This window comes from Centropristis striata, chromosome 5 (assembly GCF_030273125.1).
Source record: "Centropristis striata isolate RG_2023a ecotype Rhode Island chromosome 5, C.striata_1.0, whole genome shotgun sequence".
Classification (NCBI taxonomy): domain Eukaryota; kingdom Metazoa; phylum Chordata; class Actinopteri; order Perciformes; family Serranidae; genus Centropristis; species Centropristis striata.
The window spans coordinates 13,976,673-13,996,443 of NC_081521.1; the positions used below are offsets into that span (position 1 = coordinate 13,976,673).

General features: G+C 38.7%; 1 protein-coding gene across 1 annotated transcript in view; it reads right to left on the reverse strand.

Moving 5' to 3' along the window:
• prkcz (protein kinase C, zeta) overlaps positions 1-19,771 on the reverse strand; it is a 175,155-nt gene that overhangs the window by 154,483 nt on the left and 901 nt on the right. The window contains exons 2-4 of the mRNA XM_059333243.1: positions 5,754-5,875; positions 4,433-4,522; positions 3,808-3,858 (exon numbers count right to left, since the gene is read on the reverse strand). Coding sequence (XP_059189226.1) covers positions 3,808-3,858; positions 4,433-4,522; positions 5,754-5,875 — 263 coding nt within the window. The remainder of the gene's footprint in view (positions 1-3,807; positions 3,859-4,432; positions 4,523-5,753; positions 5,876-19,771) is intronic.

Here is a 19,771-nt window from a genome sequence, read left to right on the forward strand (position 1 = left end):
ATTCTCACTTTACCATTAGTTTCTTCCATACGGTAACTCACAGAGAAAATGGTCTCACACCACTGAAGCAGGAGGATTATCCAGTTTTGTTTCCCCATCATCTCTGAATCCAGCAGTGGTCCTGCTGTATAGAAAAATGCAGCTGCAGCTACTGGTAAGCTAAGCTGTGTCGCCTTGAAGAGACAACCTGCTTAAAACCGGAAATCTGGTCACCGTAGATCTACACAAATCAAAAGTGACACATTAGCATCCCTGATTCCTAATGCTCATTGGACACATATCCACACACATCCCCTTAACTTTTATGACATATTTCACATTAGCTTATAGGCCCCATTTATCTCTGCTTGCTGTTTTGATTTGGTGCGCGCCAAACTAAATACTATCAACCTGTCTGGGCCGTCAGAGGTCCAAACACACTGCTGCATTATGCCGTTCCGCAGCCGAGCTAACATTAGCTTTTAAAGTTGTTTTAATCACACTAAACTGTGACTAACTGTTTTGAATACATTCCTGTTGCTAAACAAATGCAGCTTTCAAAATAAGAGCACAGCGTGTTACAGAATCCACCACCGAATTTACAAGAAGACTGTCAAAATGAGATGCCTTAAATCAAATATACAAGAACCTTTATTCTCCTTTAAAATAGTTCTTAAAATATGCAATCATTAAGATCAGTGTATATGATGGAATAGTGGCATTAGAATGTGTGAGAGGCACCAGATTTGGGCTTTTATGGGAAAAAAATTCTCAGAGGGGGCATGCCCTCAGACACCCCTTGCCAGCTATTTTTCCACACTGGCTAGCCACTCCACATCCCCGTGGAAAGCATGTTGACGGCAATTAAAAATGTCACAGTAGCATAACAATGAAGATTCTATAATACGGTATCTCCTGACGGTGAAAAATGTTATGTGATGTGTTTGCTCTCATTTAGCTCTCAGAGTGCACAAGAGGACAATTCAAAACCTCACCAATGAAAAGCATATTGCAATAATAATGGCAAGATTCCTCATGTGGAAACTGGAAATTATGTTACTATTTTGTTTTTGTGATTTGGGTGAACTGACCTTTTAATGTGTTAATATCTTCATAAAGCATTAGCTACTGCATGTTATCAGGAGACATCGGTGCAGAGTTAGCCTTGAAAAACACAGACACACAGTGTGTCACTCTTATTCTTTGTTCCCTTCACCTCCTCTCTGAAGCAGCTCTATCCTTTCCTCCTCATGTTCATCAACAGCAAGCAAACAAGGTTTCAATTGGAGAAAACACAGCAGTAAGCCACAGTTATTACTGGTACATGCACAATACTATACATCACATACAGAGCACAACAAGCAAAGCTTTACACAACACATAGACACAAGTGTGTATGTGAGAGAGAGCGAGCAAGAGAGAGAGAGAGAGAGACTGTACATGTGGGTATCCTTCATTACCTACCGACAGAATGACACTCTGCTCTTCACACAGTCAACCAGGGGTCTGCCTCAGCACAAAAGCACAGGGCTCCCGTCCCATCAAACACACACACACACACTGTCCACAAGCTACTGAAACATGCTGTCACAGCAAACTGACAGGGAGGGAGTGCAGCAAACAACATGGGAGTACATGAGAGAGACACAGGGCAGAGCAGCAGTGACTACAGTGTCACATTTATACAACAATAACTGAACTGATGTTACAGTTTAAGAACAATATATATATATATAATATATATATATATATATATATAATATAACATATAGAGTACTTTCTGAGTACTTTTTGGAAATCGGCTGAGTGTTTCGGCTCCGTCCACTAGTTTGTTCCCCCTGGGCCACTGTACAGGTACTGTTGTATCGGCTTAGTTCCAATGTGACAACAGGCCGACGCAGCTAGCAGTGTTGCCAACTTAGCCACTTTGTCGCTATATTTAGACTATTTAGACCCCTCTCGTTCCTACTCTTAAGGAGTAGCAGACACCGTCCCTAAGAACTCACAAGGCCCAGTCTTCCCGCAGCAGTCTCTCCCAGCTGCAGTCAGAGCAGAAGGTGTTAACCCCTCAGCATCCAGTTTGCACCCGTCTGCAAATGAATTATGCATGCGTGAAATTGCTGCTCAGTAGCGGCTCAGAAAGTACCTACCTGAGGCAGGTACTTTCTGAGCCGCTAACCAGTAAAGTTGGGCGGATCCTCTCTCCCAAACCACACCCATAGCGGCTCACTAGAGGGAAAAGTACCTGGTGGAAACGCGCCTATTTAGACTAAATGTCACACAAAGTGGGGAAAAAGTTTCTTTGGTGAAATGGGCTATACGTATATGGGGCCTGATGGCTGGTTAACAACAACATGTTAGCAGTTTCATGTCCCATGTGCTGGAACAGATAAATAGTTTTAGAGATTGGAGGGACTAACTAATAATTATTTAAATTATTGTTATTAAAGGTATTTTATTTAAGGCCAGATGGAATAGTGGCATTAGAATGTGTGAGAGGCACCAAACTTGGGCTTTTATGGGAAAAAAATATTTACTGAGATTAGCATGATAACCAGCTAGCCCCAGCCTGTCGTGTCTTGTAATATCACTTGTACCTCTAGAGGCGATAGTGAGTCACTGTAGCGTCCAGTCTGCCCAAAGAGCTACAGCTACACTCTTAGCTCTGCAGCAGTTAGCAGCTTTAATTAAGATCTAAAACTGAAGAGATCGTTACAGTGGTTAAGTCCATGGAATGTTTCGCTCAATCCTGGTGGAGATTACCCACGCAGCAGAGTACGGCAGAGCTGGCAAAGAGGAGGCCCCCGGATGCAAGAGGAAGCAGAAGAAAGGCGAGCCAGGTCCAGGCTTGGCTCAGAGTTGGCCTGCATAAATCATACACATCGTCTTTCTCATACACACCTACTTTCTGTCAACAAGTTGGACAACACGGGTCTGCAAATTACCAGCCATTGTACAGATAGCTAGTTATTGTGATATCAGAGGGTAGCATGCATGAAAACAACTTAAATTTAACTGGTAAATGGACTGCACTTAAATAGCGATTTTCTAGTCTTTGCGACCACTTGAATCGATTTACAATACAGACAGCGCTCATTCACCCATTCAAACACACATACTGGTGGCCAAGGCTATGCTATATGGTGCCACCTGCCACCATCAGGAATTCCCAAGAATTCTTCGACATGTAGGCTGCCATGGTCAGGGATCGAACCACCAACCTTCCAATCAATGGGCGACCGCTCTACCAACTGAGGCACAGCCTCATCTCACCACAAGTCACAAATCCCACCCCCGATTCCACATCACATCCACCTGTGACGCCACTTGCTGCTGTTGCTGCTGTTAACCTAAGCAAAAGCATTTCTTAAGATTAATAAATGTCTAAATTTGAAAAAGAGAGATGAAAGACTTCTAGACTTCTATTGCTGTCCTCAAATCTGCTCGCCCTCTGTTTTACCAGTTGGAATATTATAAACTCTCAATTTCCCAGACTTCGCTTGGCTGGAATACACTTCTGGCTGCAAAACTGCATGATCTTACTTTGTGACCAGTGTTAACTCTGAATCATGGCTGACTCAGCGTTGCTACTGAGGCGAAAGAATTTACAATTGAGTCTTGTAGCTGAGGGTCTAACATCTATCGGATAAGTCCAAAGAAATCCAAAGAGCTCTCGCCCAGCTCCATTTTGCACTTACACCAAAGCCATGTGCCAGGTACATGGATGCTTAACCTAGTTTAACAGTGCCGGTTAAACAGCATGAGATCATTGGTATATTGGTAGTCCTCAAGGGGGATAGAGAGTGGAAGCAGAGCTGATTTACTCACTGTCCTCTCCAGGGCAGGGCAAGCCAGGCCGCTCTGGGATACTGGGGAAGACTGCAGAAGACAGAAAATTAAAAGAAACTGACAATTTGTTTTTGATTGGGTTTTTTTGTGCTCCTGTCACCATGCACAAGCATCAGAAATATATGCACAGTTCATTAAATTGAAAACCCTAACCCATATGCAATCCATATCCATAAACACCATGAAATTATACGAACTGAAAAATCTGTACACATGAAAAAACATTGGGGCGTTCCCGGTGGCACACCTGGTAGAGCGCGTACTACATAGGCCCAGTCCTCGTGAGCGGGCGGCCCGGGTTCGAATCCGGCTCGGAGCCCTTTCCCGCATGTCTTCCCCTCTGTCTCCCCCTTTCACTCTCAATATCTCTCTCTCTCTCAATAAAGCTACAAAATGCCCCAAAAAAATATCTTAAAAAAAAACAAAAAAACATGAATAAACGGTTGCGTTAAGTGCCTTGTCATTCCTTAAATGTTTCTTGCTGAGGTTCAGTATGTACCCTGGGTTTCAAGTCTCTTTAATTTTTCCATTGTGGAAAAGAGTTAAATATTCATTACAGTTTATTATTGATTAATAATTAACTTATTAGTAAGGGCTAACTCACCGTGTAGCTGTAGTCCAGACCTCTTGGTTCGATTGTAAATACGAAATGCCTCCTCCAGCTCCATCTGGGACGAGATAGTACAAGGGTCCCCTACACACACACACACACACACACACACACACACACACACACACAAAACTTCAATATAAATACATACATACATATATACATACATATTATTATTATGTGATTCTATTTCTGAAAAGGTGTGGAGACCTAACTTTGAACAGACTGTGTGGGCTAAATATAAGAAGCCTAATCTTCTTTACAATAAGTCTCTGGATTGGCAAACCAGTTAAAAATGCAGTGGAAAAAAATAATTAATGTATCCGCTCTTTGATTCAGACTCTCCACAAAACTGCATTGGTTCTTGGACAAATTAATGACACCGTTAACAACACATGACGCATCTCTGACTATGATAAAGTTGTACATGTGTACATGTGACATGTTAGTGTTTGTGAAGGTAGAAGAAAATTGTTATCAACACTGTAACTTTAATCCAAAGCAGGTTATTTTCTAGTGTCTGAAGTAAATGGAGAAAGTAACAGGAGATGTGCAGGCATGTTATAGTTTTTATTTTACAGTACAAGTATTCTGCAAGCATGCACGCCTCCTTCAGTTTTTTTTTATATTGACTACCTCACTTCTGAAAAATATAGTCACTTGTGTATATTCAAACATGAGATCATTTGGTGATGTAGACCTGCCAGGTTGTATTCAAAGCATCTATGGTTTGCTAGTTACCCAAAAATAGCTCATAAAAAATATATTTTTTTGATCAGACAAATAAATGCTTGTTGTTGTTTTTTTTAATTTGTTGGATTTTCTGAGAAGACACAGTGTTAAGTTGCCTTCAGATGATAAGACATTTTCTCTTCACTCACTGAAAGATAGGGTGCAGTGCAGGTATACGTCATCATATGAATCACAGCTCCTGTCACTGTCCGTCTGGCAACTAACATAAGCAGCAAAGCTTACTTTAGCATCAGATAGCTAAGTTCTTAAATTACTGTATGTGCTGATATCTTACCATGCATTACTTTTCCGGCTTTTCCTATTTCCTTAGCACAGAGGTGGTATTTTTTTTAATGTGGTGTTGTACGGTTCAGGGAACTTTAAACATCATGAATAGTTTTTCTGCCAAAAGAAAGCAATAAGCCTCTTGATTTAACTGCAGGTATTCTCAACACATAAGACACTATTGGTCATGGAATCACATTGTAGAGTGTGGACAGCTGAATTGACGGCAGCAGGTGCGTTGGAAACAAGACAGAGCATGCAGAGTGATGTACAGTATTTGACAGTGAGGCACACCCACCTTCATCATCGATCCACTTGAGTGTGATGGGCTGCTGCTTGGCAACGCTGCACATGGTTCTCACCTCCTCGCACAATTCCACAAAGGTTACCGTGGCTGCCAAGTCTGCAATCAACATGTCTCTGAATGCACACACACACACACACACACACACACACACACACACACACACACACACACACACAGAAAATGTCAAGACTGAGTCACTTTGTCTAAGTGGACCAGAGATCAAGAGATCCCTCAGGGGGGATCAAAGAAGTCAAGTACAAAATGAAGAATTTATTCATTATCAGTGAAGTTAAAGGGATAGTTCAGGATTCTGGACATTAAGTTGTATGAAATACTGGATGCAAAGCTATTAGTTTACTTTCTGAGCTTCGGTGTCGGAGTTCTGGACGGTTCTGAACAAAGAACAGATAGTTCCTGCAAGCTGGCAGGGTCACGAACCTACAAGGTTTTACTTCACTTTTAACTATGTGTAAACTAAAATGTCACCCTTTCCACCACACAACAAAGGTCCTCATGCATATCAGAAACCAACTTCACTCGGCACGATTTTTTTTTCTTAAAAAAGGCCAGTAAATACAATGACAGCCAGCTACAGCACATAGTAATATCACTTTGAGTAGTCATTGTATTTACTGGCCTTTAAAAAAAAAAAAAAAAAAAAAGTGGAGTAAAATTTTGTATTTTCGTGGCCCTGCCAGCTTGCTGAAACGACCTATTCTACTATCAGAACAGGCCAGAATTTCAAAACCGTTGCTCGGAAAGTAAGCTAATAAAGTTGCATCCACTGGCAAGCATTTCATATAATTGGCAGGCCGGGCTCAAGGCAGGACTCAGACGCAGAGCAGGCGTACTTTAAATCTCTTTATTCAGAAAGCAATCAGAGAAATCCTCAACAGAGTGAAAGGAAACAAGGTGTGATAAAAACCACAAAAGCTAAGCTGAGATATCTTACTAAATAAAAGTCGTTCCAAAAGGAGGATAAGCCTAACCCAACTACACTAATCAATAAACAAACAAATCCTAATCTATGAAAACGGGGAATATTATCTAACCTGACAAAAGGGTAAACTAACAAAAGTATCTCTAATAAACAAAAGGCGTTTCAAAAGGGAGGGACCAAACCTGATAGGGAAAAATACAAAACGCTCAGTAAACCTGGAGAAGGGACTAAGGAAATAAAAAAAAAACTGAACAGAAAATCACTTCAACCGCTGGAAAACAAAACAGCTACCTAGAAAAACTATGAAACTAAATACTAATGCGACGCTATTAAATTACGAAGAAAAATCACTCTTGCGAGGAAAACTCAAAAGGCGAGGCAAGGCAAGGCAAGCTGTGGCTATGGCATAAACTAGAGCACGGGCTGGTATGGTGACGGGGTCAAACACACTCGCACAAGACGAGGGAAAACACAGACTATTTGAACACATGGAGGGAAGGGAGCACCAGGTGAACACAATCGGGAATTAGGGGAGACAATCAGACAGATGACACACGGGGAAGGGCAAGTGATCTGAAAGGAGAGGAGTTACTATTTCAAAATAAAACAGGAAATAAGGTTGTCAAAAGTATCGATACTCAAAAAAGTATCGAAACTAAAACGTTGTATCTGGATACGATACTCATTCTCAAAAGTATCGATACATAGCCAAGGAATGAACACTTAAGTTAAGTTATTGTTATTTTTTTTATCAAGCTTGTCTAATATTGTGCCAAGCATACAACCTCAAAATATTGTTCTAATGGTTATTGTTTATTGTATTTATTTATTTATTGCACTACCTCAGACCTGAAGCTTGTTGTCATAGTTGCAATTTCTTTTTGCACAACTGTTTTTGATTATAAATATTTAACCTGTGGTTCTGTTCATTTTTACATGTTGCATTTTTCTTTATTTTCAATATTTCTGTTAAATTTTGAGGTCTTTATTTTTATCCTTGTGGTATCAAAAATGGTATTGAGTATCGAATATTTTCCTGGGTATCGGTATCGAGTTGAAAATTTTAGTATCGTGACAACCCTAGCAGGAAATAACGAGACCAGAACACAAAATAAGACACAACCTCACCGCGTGTGACCATAATTTAATGTCCAAAATCCTGAACTATCTCTTTAAAATAATCCTACCTTATGGACTGATGTTGTATGGCAAAATCTGAAGGTTATTTTTTAGGTTAATTAGTTAAGCTGTTATGTTGCAAGAAATTCAGTACTACTTGGCTGGCAAGCAGGTTTCACAGAGTAAAAGATAGAGGAAAGTGTTGGCTGGGTTTGTAGCAGAGTTAATGACACACTGAGTGCAGAACAAAGTGAATCACTGGGCACGTCTGTTGTGTGTGTTAGCTCGGGTCAGTCTCAGCTGTTGCACTAATGTTAAATGCCACATACAGAATACATTATGCAGGTGTTAAATGGTGTCACTCAGAATCTGAACAAATGGACAAAATTAGAGAAGGAACTTCACTTTGACATTTGAAGTGAAGACCAGTTTACTAGTCATAAGGGGTACGACTAAGGCTGCGAAGACAGATGATAATTAACATGAAAAGTGTAATCTTCTGCTTCAAATGAGTAGTTTGAAAAAACAATCTTAACACTTTGCAACATCAGATGATGAAAACTGAACAGTGGTCCAAATTTCACCTTAACATTATTTTGTATAAAGCTGTCTGTTTCTCTGGAGACTACACATAAAACGGAATGATTTTCGGACATGAGGGGTCCAATAGAAGATGTTATTAAGTGTATTAAGTATAAGTATTAAGTGGCCTTATGGGGGGTTTAGGATCAAGTATTTTTGGAGAATGAGCCACACCTAAGACTAACAGTGAGCACACCTTAATGTTCTGTATTTGAATCAGTCCAAGTTCCCCAACAATAAGGAAATCACTCACTCTAGTAATTGAATACAACATGGCCTTCACACTGCTTGATTTGATCTTGTGCTAGATATGACAGTATGAAGACAATATGGCTTGCCAAAATTATTATTAACTATTAAAAAAGATCTGATGCAGAGCAGCTACTGTAGTCGTGGTCTTATGTGTATATATACGTATGTGTGAAATGTGTTAATTGTGTAGCAGATGGAATATTTCTCATCCAGATGGAAATACTTTCAGAACATCCAAATGTGTTATGAGAACCTGGATTTTTTAAAGATTCCCAGGTACTGATATGACATGAGATACACAATCTGGGTCCAGGATATTGTAGTAATACTACTTTAGAAACACTAACAGAGTAGAACTATTGATAAAGCAGTAGTGTAGAAACAGCATTTCTTGAGCGCTCAATATAACTTGAGATTTTTAAATACTTGAGTTTCACAATGATATAGATCTTTTTTTTCCTCATTATCTGACTTATAGAAAAACATTTTGCTACAAAAGAAGAACCCAGTGTTCTCAAATGTTAAATGGTGTTTAAACAAAAGAACTTTGCCTGACTCTGTATTGTTGTTTGATTGACATCTGTAACTGGTGAAAGAAGTAAACAAGAGTGTGAATCTGACCAGACGTTTGATGCAAACTTCAGGAACCTGACAGTTTCTCATGGTCAGTGCTGTGGATATGACATATGACGTTTTGGAACCAAAACACTGTCGTGGTTCGACACTCAGTACAATATAAGACGGAGAAATGATCTCGCTAAAGTTGCTTTGATTGATGGGCCACCAATCGTTACATCCAGATAGTCATTCTTAATAGTTTGATCAGTGGTTTCTTTACATACTAATCAGATGACGCACAAGACATTTTCTCCTGCTGTCCAGGATGTCAAACTAGGGTTCAGTACTGTCCACATATGAACTGATATCAGTACCTGGAATTCGGTATCAGTTGCCTAGGTTTAGGTAGGTTTGGTATTTATGTGTAAAATCCTTCACATCACTTGGCGATAGAGACAGTGCTACTCCTTCAGGGAAACTCTGATGATTTTACCGCTAGGTGAGGTTCCCGCTAGTTGAGGTTACCGCTAGGTGAGGTTAACACTAGGTGAGGTTAACGCTAGGTGAGGTTACCACTAGGTGAGGTTAACGCTAGGTGAGGTTAACACTAGGTGAGGTTAACGCTAGGTGAGGTTACCACTAGGTGAGGTTAACGCTAGGTGAGGTTCCTGCTAGTTGAGGTTACCGCTAGGTGAGGTTAACGCTAGGTGAGGTTAACACTAGGTGAGGTTAACGCTAGGTGAGGTTACCACTAGGTGAGGTTAACGCTAGGTGAGGTTACCACTAGGTGAGGTTAACGCTAGGTGAGGTTCCCGCTAGTTGAGGTTACCGCTAGGTGAGGTTAACACTAGGTGAGGTTAACGCTAGGTGAGGTTACCACTAGGTGAGGTTAACGCTAGGTGAGGTTCCCGCTAGTTGAGGTTACCGCTAGGTGAGGTTAACACTAGGTGAGGTTAACGCTAGGTGAGGTTACCACTAGGTGAGGTTAACGCTAGGTGAGGTTCCTGCTAGTTGAGGTTACCGCTAGGTGAGGTTAACGCTAGGTGAGGTTCCCGCTAGTTGAGGTTACCGCTAGGTGAGGTTAACGCTAGGTGAGGTTACCGCTAGGTGAGGTTCCCGCTAGGTGAGGTTACCGCTAGGTGAGGTTCCCGCTTGTTGAGGTTACAGCTAGGTGAGGTTACCGCTAGGTGAGGTTACCGCTAGGTGAGGTTACCACTAGGTGAGGTTACCTGTGTATACTGCAGGAGGGATGTTACACATGTCCTTATTCTCGCGATATAGCCTTTATTTTTAAACTTTTCTATAGTGATTTTTCAATTTAAATAAATTAATAAACGTTTAATGTGGCCTGTATTTAGTTGTTTTTGTCCCACTAATTAATTAAATGCTGACTCATCTATATTAAACATATTAGATTTATTACATCCCTTAAAATCAAGAGGGCTTCGCGACCCCCCCTGGATCTTTGGCGCCCCCCTGGGGGGGTCGGGCCCCACCTGTTGGGAATCACTGCTCTATGCCACAGTGTCGAGAGCAGGGGAAGCTCTGTTAAATAAATGGCAGTAATGTTGCATGGTGTAGGACAGAGGGAGATTTCCATTTGGCATATAATAATGCCAATAAATAAATAAATGCTACATGATGAATAGACGGCTCCCAATAGACCCTGGGACTGGTAACTGGCCGATACTTCTTCTGCTCATCTGTCTCAAAAATCCTGATTGGAGCACTCTTAGATTGTTGTCCAATTATGAGAACTTGGAGGTTGAGCATAAAATCAATTTATGGGTGATTCTCATGAAGCCAGTGAAGTCTGTGAAGATTATAAGGACATACTTTATTAAACTAAATATATTTCACTTTTATATGAATGAACAATATAGCCATAATGAGGCACAATTCATTGTTTTGTGCTAAAATAATATTTTCTATATTTTTAAACACATTTTTGATTCACAAATTCATTACCATAATGCGTCTAGATAAAAATGTCATGGTTTCCCTACACTTATATACAATAAATATCCAATACACATTATAAAAATAAATATACATTTGTTTAAAAATGTATAATTTAACAGAATATAATCAAATATAATGGTTTTTAACAATGTATAAAGTATAAAGTATCTGAATTAAAATTGACGAGAAAATATGGTTAGATGTTACGGTAATGATAGAATTGTTTGAATTAAAATGTGTATATTTTAATAAAACACATTTTGGTGATACCAGCTACACTTGAGCATATTTAAGTGCTTGCGAAAGAAAAAAAAAAACTTTTCTTTGTTTTTTATTTATTTAAAAATGTGTTACGGGAATGAATTTTGCTCACAGTGTCTCTAAAAATGTCAGAAAACACCTTAAAAATTTTAAATAAATGAAAAATTCATATTAAACAGTGATTTTAGCTTGTAGGCTATATGTTATAAAGGGTCAAAGAAAATATGTATTCAATGCTCTTGGATTTTTGCTATGAGCTGTACCATGTTCATGAGAATCACCCTTATATACAGACTGTCCTTTGGTTATTAAAGGAATGACACATTATAGTAAAGCATTGGAAAGTAGAAGTAAAACACTGTAAAGACAACAAGCTTTGCTAAGAAAGTTTTGCTAGTAAACATGATTAACAGGAACTTATTTGAATACTGAAGCTAAACTAGACAGTTGGGACACATGTTATGAACCCAGTAGCCATAAATGATTTGTTTATATGTTTTTATGTCCTGAAATGAAAAGTAAAGCACAACGTGGCTGAATTACATTGCTGGCCTCTAAATACCTGCACTGCAAAAAAGCCAACTTGTATTTTTTGGCCTAAAACAGTGATTTAAGTTGGTAAAACTTGGAAATATAAATTATTGACATTTAGGGCAATAATGTAAGTTAGCACAACAAAGGAAGCCAGTTGTCTGCTCAAAAACAAGTAAGTGAGTTGTTGTTACTTATATCTTTAAGTTGGGGTTCAAAACAAGGGACAATAGTTCTGCTAACTCTTATTTCTTTGTTGTGAAATGCGGGAAAGCGGTGAAATTCGGTCATTAGCGAAAGCTAGCGGCTAACTGATGCTAGCGGCTAACTGATGCGAGCGGCTAACTGATGCTAGCGGCTAACTGATGCTAGAGGCGCTCCTTGTTACAGCTACAAGAGTAGCCATTAGCGTATCAATGCTAACTCAAAATTGTGGTTGCAACATTAGCTGACATTTCATAGCGGCGTTAGCCTGGCTAACACCAGACCAAATCTCATTGGAGATTAGGTCTGGACTCCTTCAATGCTTTTCTCCGTAGAGGAGGTGCGGTTTACGATCCTCCGGAGCCGTTTATTGGACGCTTAGAATGTCTATCAAAGCGTCTGTAGGTAGCTCTTAGCCAATCAGATCAGTTATACCAGATGACGTAGTAGAGCAACAGAGATGGATGTTTGTTGTGTGTGTGTCTGTGAGAGAGTGTTGCTTGCTGCTTTGCTTCTCCAGTTCTCGCTTTCTGCAAGATTATTTATTTTCACGCTTTATTCCCCCTCATGTCATTCTGCCACACACATCCACTGATTTTATGGGCAACAAACAAGCTGCTGCGGGTCTCTGGGGGCTCCGCTGTCCCCCGGCTGGTAGCGAGATCACCGGTGGTGACCGGCGGTCTTGGCCGAGACCGCTAATAGCCCCGCTACCGGTGATCTCGTTACCAGCCGGGGGACAGCGGAGCCGCCGAGAGACCTTTCGCCTTTCAACTTTCGCTCTAAACTATTTAAAACACCATCTACAGCTACAGAGAGTTTCGCGTCTGCAGCAGCCATGTTGGATCCGGAAAGCTTCCAAGTGCCGAGTAGTACGCGTCATCGTCTTGCCGTCCCTCCCCGCTCTGTGATTGGATCCCTAAAACAGGGCTAAGATCTCCGTCTAGTTTCCAGACCGTCTGGAGGTTCGAAATTAAATTCGAGCGCGCAAGGCAGTCTGGGTATACCCAGGCTATAGCGGCGTTACAATCGTGCCAATTCAACACATTGCAGAAGTAAGGATTAAATTATTATAACTTATTATGTAAAATTATAAGTTAGTACAACTTACAGTTGAGTTGACAAAAATCTGAATTCAGAGTTGAGCAAACTCAAAAACAAAACTTAAAATATTTAGTTTAATTGTCCAACTTAAAATTTTATCGAAGTTTGTTGCCTTGAAATTTTGAGTTCACCCAACTTTTCTTTTTTTGCAGTGTGTATCAGTGGACGACTGTTTTAAATAAGGGTGTGCGTGTTCAGTTTCAACACCAACCCTCACTGCTGCTTCTGGCTGAATATTATAATGTGGGTAGTTCATATTTACATATCAGTGCAGCTGCTGAGGTTTGAGTGAGGCTGCTAAGGACACTAGCCAAAAATACAGCCAGGTATGTGTAAGTGTTTCTCACTGTAAACGAATATCACCACCTGAAACATGCTTGGAATATATAACCTGTGCTGGAGCCACAGTGACTGCGCCCATGTGAGTGTGTCTGACAGGAGTGTGTGTGGCCAAGTGTTTATGGCAAGTGTTTGTTGGACTCTGACAAGGTGGAGCAGAGACAGCTTGCTTCCCAGCAGGCATTGCTCCACACAGTCAACACCCACACAAGTAAATGTGGAATGATGTCACACACACACACACACACACACACACATGCAGAGTAGGGTTATGCCTATATATGGGTTATATTGATCCAGTATTTGCCTTGTAATCAAATCAGATCTGGTTGGGTTGGCTTCTTGACATATAATACTATTCCGATGAAAACCTTAATGATCTCATTGCAACAGAAATGTTTTATTGTTTTGACATGTGCTCCATGGGAAGAAAGCAACAGTGTTCCTATGTTTAATCAAATAAACCAAAAGACTGGGAGTCTTGATCAATCAACAGAGATACAGATCGAAACACATATACAGCAGGTTATTTGCATGACTTTAACAGCTGTCTATGCAAATTTCACTAGGCGAGAAAATTACACTTCCCTAGGCGAGAAAAAAAAAAAGACACCTGACACATGAAAAAATGTAAGGACGCCAAAAACGCTACTAAAACAATTCCAGTGGGGACTGTATGAATACCTGTCGAAGACAAATGGACACATGGAAAACTCTGAGTGTGTAACTTACACACACACACACACACACACACACACACAAATAGCTGACCTTTGCACCCTCAGGGTTGGGTCATGTAAGAGCATAAATCTCCCTGTCGATATGTTGATCTTTGATCCCTCTAATCGTTTCCTCTAAATGTTTTACGTTTAACATCATTCTGGGAAAATCCATTAAACTGTAGGAGGTCATTAATCAACAGAATTTGTGGTAAAACGTCTATGAATTAATCCCAGTCATTAGTCTGTTCCAAACATTCAGAGGAAAAACAGCTTTGTCGAGGTTTTAACAGGTTATGAGTAGGGGTGGGACAGAATATTGATACAGGAGCGTATCATATCGTTCCCTCAGTGACACATTATTGAAACACTGACAAACAATATTTCTATTTTTTTATCAAAATATGCAGTCCAGGAATTTAACTCACCAGTTACGGGCTATTTTACATTGGAATGATGGCACATGCACAAGTTGCAGTCTGTGTGTGTGTGTGTGTGTGTTTGTTAAAACTAAGACCTTTTGCTGTTAATTGTTTCCACTCAGTTGTCATATTCTGGGAAACTGACACTTAAGTGCAGTAAAAAAATAAATACATATTTCCTGTCTTTTTAACACTATTTTTCTTCTTCAGTCACACAGATATCCTATTGTAAACTATTGCCTTGCCATGTATGGAGTATCGCAGAATGGTATCATGATACCATTATTGTGGGCATTGTATCGTGACAGAATTGTTTCATGGGTTACTTTGTGATTCGTTATGAGAATATCTCAGATATGATGATGGAGCCCCTGCTGATATTTATCCGATAACCTATTGATCGGTATCGATGGGAGATGACACTGCCCTCAGCAGACTTATTAAAATGAGCATTTTGTATTTTTCATGTCGATACACATGGTAAGCTCTAGGGCTGGGTGATATATTGATATAAAAAATATATCGATATATTTTTAAATGTGATATGGAATTAGACCATATCGCATATATCGATATATTTCTTTTTTTTTCTTTTATGTATAAATGCTTCCCTTACTAGGGTTTGTCATATTTAGTTATTTTGTAATGTTCATTATTCTTTTCTCATATAAATATATTTTTTTCAGAAAAAGATCCTATTTTATTTTATAGGTTATTTTTATTTAAGATATTTTTTTTATTTAAATGTGCACTTTATGGAGCTTTGATTTTTTTTTTTTTTAAATGGTACTCCTGTTGTTATACAGTATTTATGTTCACTTAAATAAACGGTTTCAATAAAACTACTGATAATAAAACTAATAATACTACTGCTAATGACTGAACATTTGCTCTCACTTTGTGATAAAAATATCGGGATATATATCATATATCGATATTCAGCCTAAGTATATCGGAATATGACTTTTGGTCCATATCACCCAGCCCTAGTAAGCTCTGTGTGCAACAGATCATCTGTTTAGTGTGTAATTATAGTGGTTTAATATGTCATAGGTATACTGCAAGATTCCCAGGAAAGCACTGATAAACTTCAGGGATTGATAGTCGGCCCCATGTCTGATACTATATAACAACTAGGCACAATAGCTTCATAATAATGGTTTTATTGGAAAGCTCTTGTTGTAGATGGTAAATGGACTGCACTTGTAAGGTGCTTTTCTAGTCTTAACGGCCACTCAAAGCATTTTAAACACTACAGACAGCGTTCATTCACCCATTCATACAAGATTCTTTCTTTAGAAGTAGGGAAAAGGGGAAAACAAACCAAAAAAATCTAACAAAATCATACCAAAATAAACTACTAAAGAAATGGAGAATAAAATAAAATGGATGGATTAACAAATAAAATTTTACTGGCCCTGCTGCTGTCCTATCCTGTCCAAATTTCGCCCTGAAACCTCAGCTGAGAAGCCCCTACCTACACACACACACACACACACACACACACACACACACCTACTTAGACACATAGTAATTATACTCAGGTACATCCTGTCCATTACATAAGCATATCTGTATTTCTATCCTTTCTTTTGATTTGCTGTTTCTGTCTCTTTCCTCATCATGTCTTATATGTGTCTTCCTGTTTATTAATAATAATAATAATAATAATAATAATAATAATAATAATAATAATGTTTAAGAGAAACTTATTGGGCTGCTGGTAAAAAAAAAAATTTTTTTATAGTGTGTGAAGCTCAAATGACTAGAAAAAAAACATCTTGTGGTGAAAACACTGTAGTCTTATGTAGTCTGTCGAATATTTTTTAATTTAATGTGACTGATGATCAGAGAATTTTTTTTCTCTCTGCTATAAGGAACAAATAGTTTTTGGAAAGTGGAAACATAAAATATGTGTGGAAATCTATCTGCTAGGTGTAAGAAATAGCTCAATCTGCTCCCAACATGTGTTTAAAGTGGGTCTGACACAAAAATTAGACATGACATATGCCATATGAATACTATCATCATCTCTTCAGAAGATACTGATGGCAACTCGTAGCCCCACCGCTAATTTGTGTGTAGCACACAGCATCACAAATGTGTCATCAAATATCTGCTCAGATCTATAATCTTGTTCACTTATTGTTAGGTCAGATACATTCTGATTTAAATCTATTATTTGCCAATGAAAGTTAAGACTGTACTTTTTTTAAACGTATAAAGTTATTGTACAACTCCATGCGTTTAGACATTTCTTTTGTTCAAAGAAAAAAAAGGCGGCAATCTCCGTGTCTGAGCATGGAGGCCAACCAGGAAGTGCCTTAAGCCTGAAATCTACCGAAAATTCCAGCAGGGGGCGTTAAGTTTGGCTGCAAAAAAAATCTGCCCATTCGTTTCAGTGTAAAATTTGAAAACTTGATTTATTACCTCAGAAAATGTTTTCAGGACAACAATATGGTCTCAATCACTAGTAAAAAATCATCTTCAAGACAATTTGATGTCAATAGTTCTAATAATGGCCCCATTTAGAAGAAAATAGAAGATAAAGAATCGTATGATTTGGGGTGTGGCTACAGGTCACTGACAAGGCGAGCCGTCACAGGAGTGAAGCAGAGCAATGCGTATCCACGGCAACGTGTCAATAAAGTTATATATAACGTTGTATAGATAGAAAAGAGGACGTTTACCGATTTGGTCTCATAACTTTGACCCTTTCACTGTATTTTCACTTAATGACAGTTTATTTGAACGTTTTGTTCAGTAAAAACGTCTTGTTCAGCGTTTGGTTGGACTAACAGACACTCCAAGGAGTCGCTGCTCAGTTTTCTGAGGTAAGAAAGATACATTTTGTTTTTGTTTTTTTGCTAGCCAAAACTAACATCCCAGTTAATGCTCCAGCTAATGCTAACATGAATTAGCAGCAGCTTCTCTCAGTCAGGTTGAGGTGTAGAGAGGCTGTAGTCAGTGATCAGATCCCTCTCCTCCTCCACAGTCCAGATATGGTCTGCTCCCCGTATCGGAAACAAGATGGCGACGAGTATAACGCTGAACTCGATGCTTCCAACGGGCCACAAACCAATGGGTGACATCACGGTGACTACGTCCATTATTTATATACAGTCTATGGTTAAAACAGATTAAACATCTTCTTCAAAGTAAGAAAAAAATGGTTTTGGCATTGCTACTGAAACTCACAACTAACTAACTTACTCACTGACTCACCATACTTGTGAAATACTAATGTGAGTTGTTATATGAACTTTTGATATAGTGACCAAGTTCCACCTCTCGCCCTGTGCCGTCTGCTCAGAATATAAAGCTACCGTCCTTAAAGGTTTGGTGACGATAGCAGCCTGTGATGAACAACAACAAAACTATTTCTATCTGCTGTCTAACCTTCACTCCCCGAAGAATAAAAGACAGCACAATGCAATACACTGTTACTTTTGAGCTATGAGGTCATTTAAGCGTGCTTACAGGATTAATAAACAATTGACAAGGTAGCTTTTTATTCTCAGGCTTTAATATTTCAGTCTGTTGAACCTTTTGGGTCTCTTAATCATCAGATGGATGAGTATGCCAGGCTCACTGTGGAATTACTCCACTACAAGTAAAAGTCCTGCACTCACAGCTTCATTAAGTTCAAGTACAAACAAATCAGCATCAAAAGTAAAAAATACTCGTTATGCCCCACACGGATTGACATATACAGTCATGGAAAAAATTATTAGACCATTGTTTTCTTCAATTTCTTGTTCATTTTAATGCCTGGTACAACTAAAGGTAGGACAAATATAATAATAACAACATGAATAGCTGATGAGAGTTTAATTTAAAAGCTGATATCTAGACATTTTCCATGGTTTTCTTGATAGTAACCAAAATCATTATAAAAAAAAAACATGTTAAATGTCTAGATATCAGCTCTTAAATTAAACTCTTATCAGCTATTTTGTTGTTATCATTATATTTTTCCAAACAAATGTACCTTTAGTTGTACCAGGCATTAGATGAACAGAGAATTAGAGAAAACAAGGGTGGTCTCATTTTTTTTTCATTACTGCATAATGCTCAGTATAATGTCATTTTTACTTGGTATATAAATATGAGAAAATAGTTGCTGAGATATGGTCCCTATTTTGGCTTTTTCTGCTTTTTTTTTTTTTACTACAAATACACAAACATCAAAATCCAAATGGTCTAATATTATTTTACATGACTGTATATTCCAAATATATTATTGGATTATTATTATTGATGCAATTATGTAAACAGCTATTTTACTGTTGTCCAGGTAGGGCTCATTTTGATAACTTAATACGCGGATACGTGGTTTATTTTATTTTTAATTAAATGTGTTTTTAACCTTCTGAAATCTTGGGCTATTATGTCCGTTAAAAAATCTGTTAAAAAATCTTTACCATGCCATGTTGGTATCAGTTTTATCAGCGTTACCTCACCTATATGTCCTGATCATTCATTTGTAACTTTGACTTACTTGATCAAAATTTTGAACCCAAAAGAAACAAAGGAAAAACATAAAATCTGATCTTAAAAATTATGTTTCACACACAGAAATGTAGGCTACATGTTGCAAAAATGAACACAGGTTGCAAATAAAACATATAACAGGTAAAATGAGGATAATATCTAGTTCTATATTTTTTATACTAAATATATTTGACATTATCTCCGGTTTTACTTACCGAATATCATCCAAAAAAAAAAATCTGGTATGGAGTTTCAAGCCAGAACTTTAGAGGGAAGTTAATCACAAGGCTCAATGTTGCTTCATTTATATGTCTTCACGTTATGAAGAAGTAATGTGCAGGTTGTTTCATGGACTCCAGAGGGTTAATGTTAAACCTTTAGCTGGAATGTAACTTCTTATTATTTTGATGATACCCAGGTGTTAGGTAGAGCAGCTATTCTCAACCTTGGGGTCCCGGCCCCAATTGGAGTCGCGAGATGATTTCTGGGGGTCGCCAAATCATTTTGGAAGTCAGCTCTGTC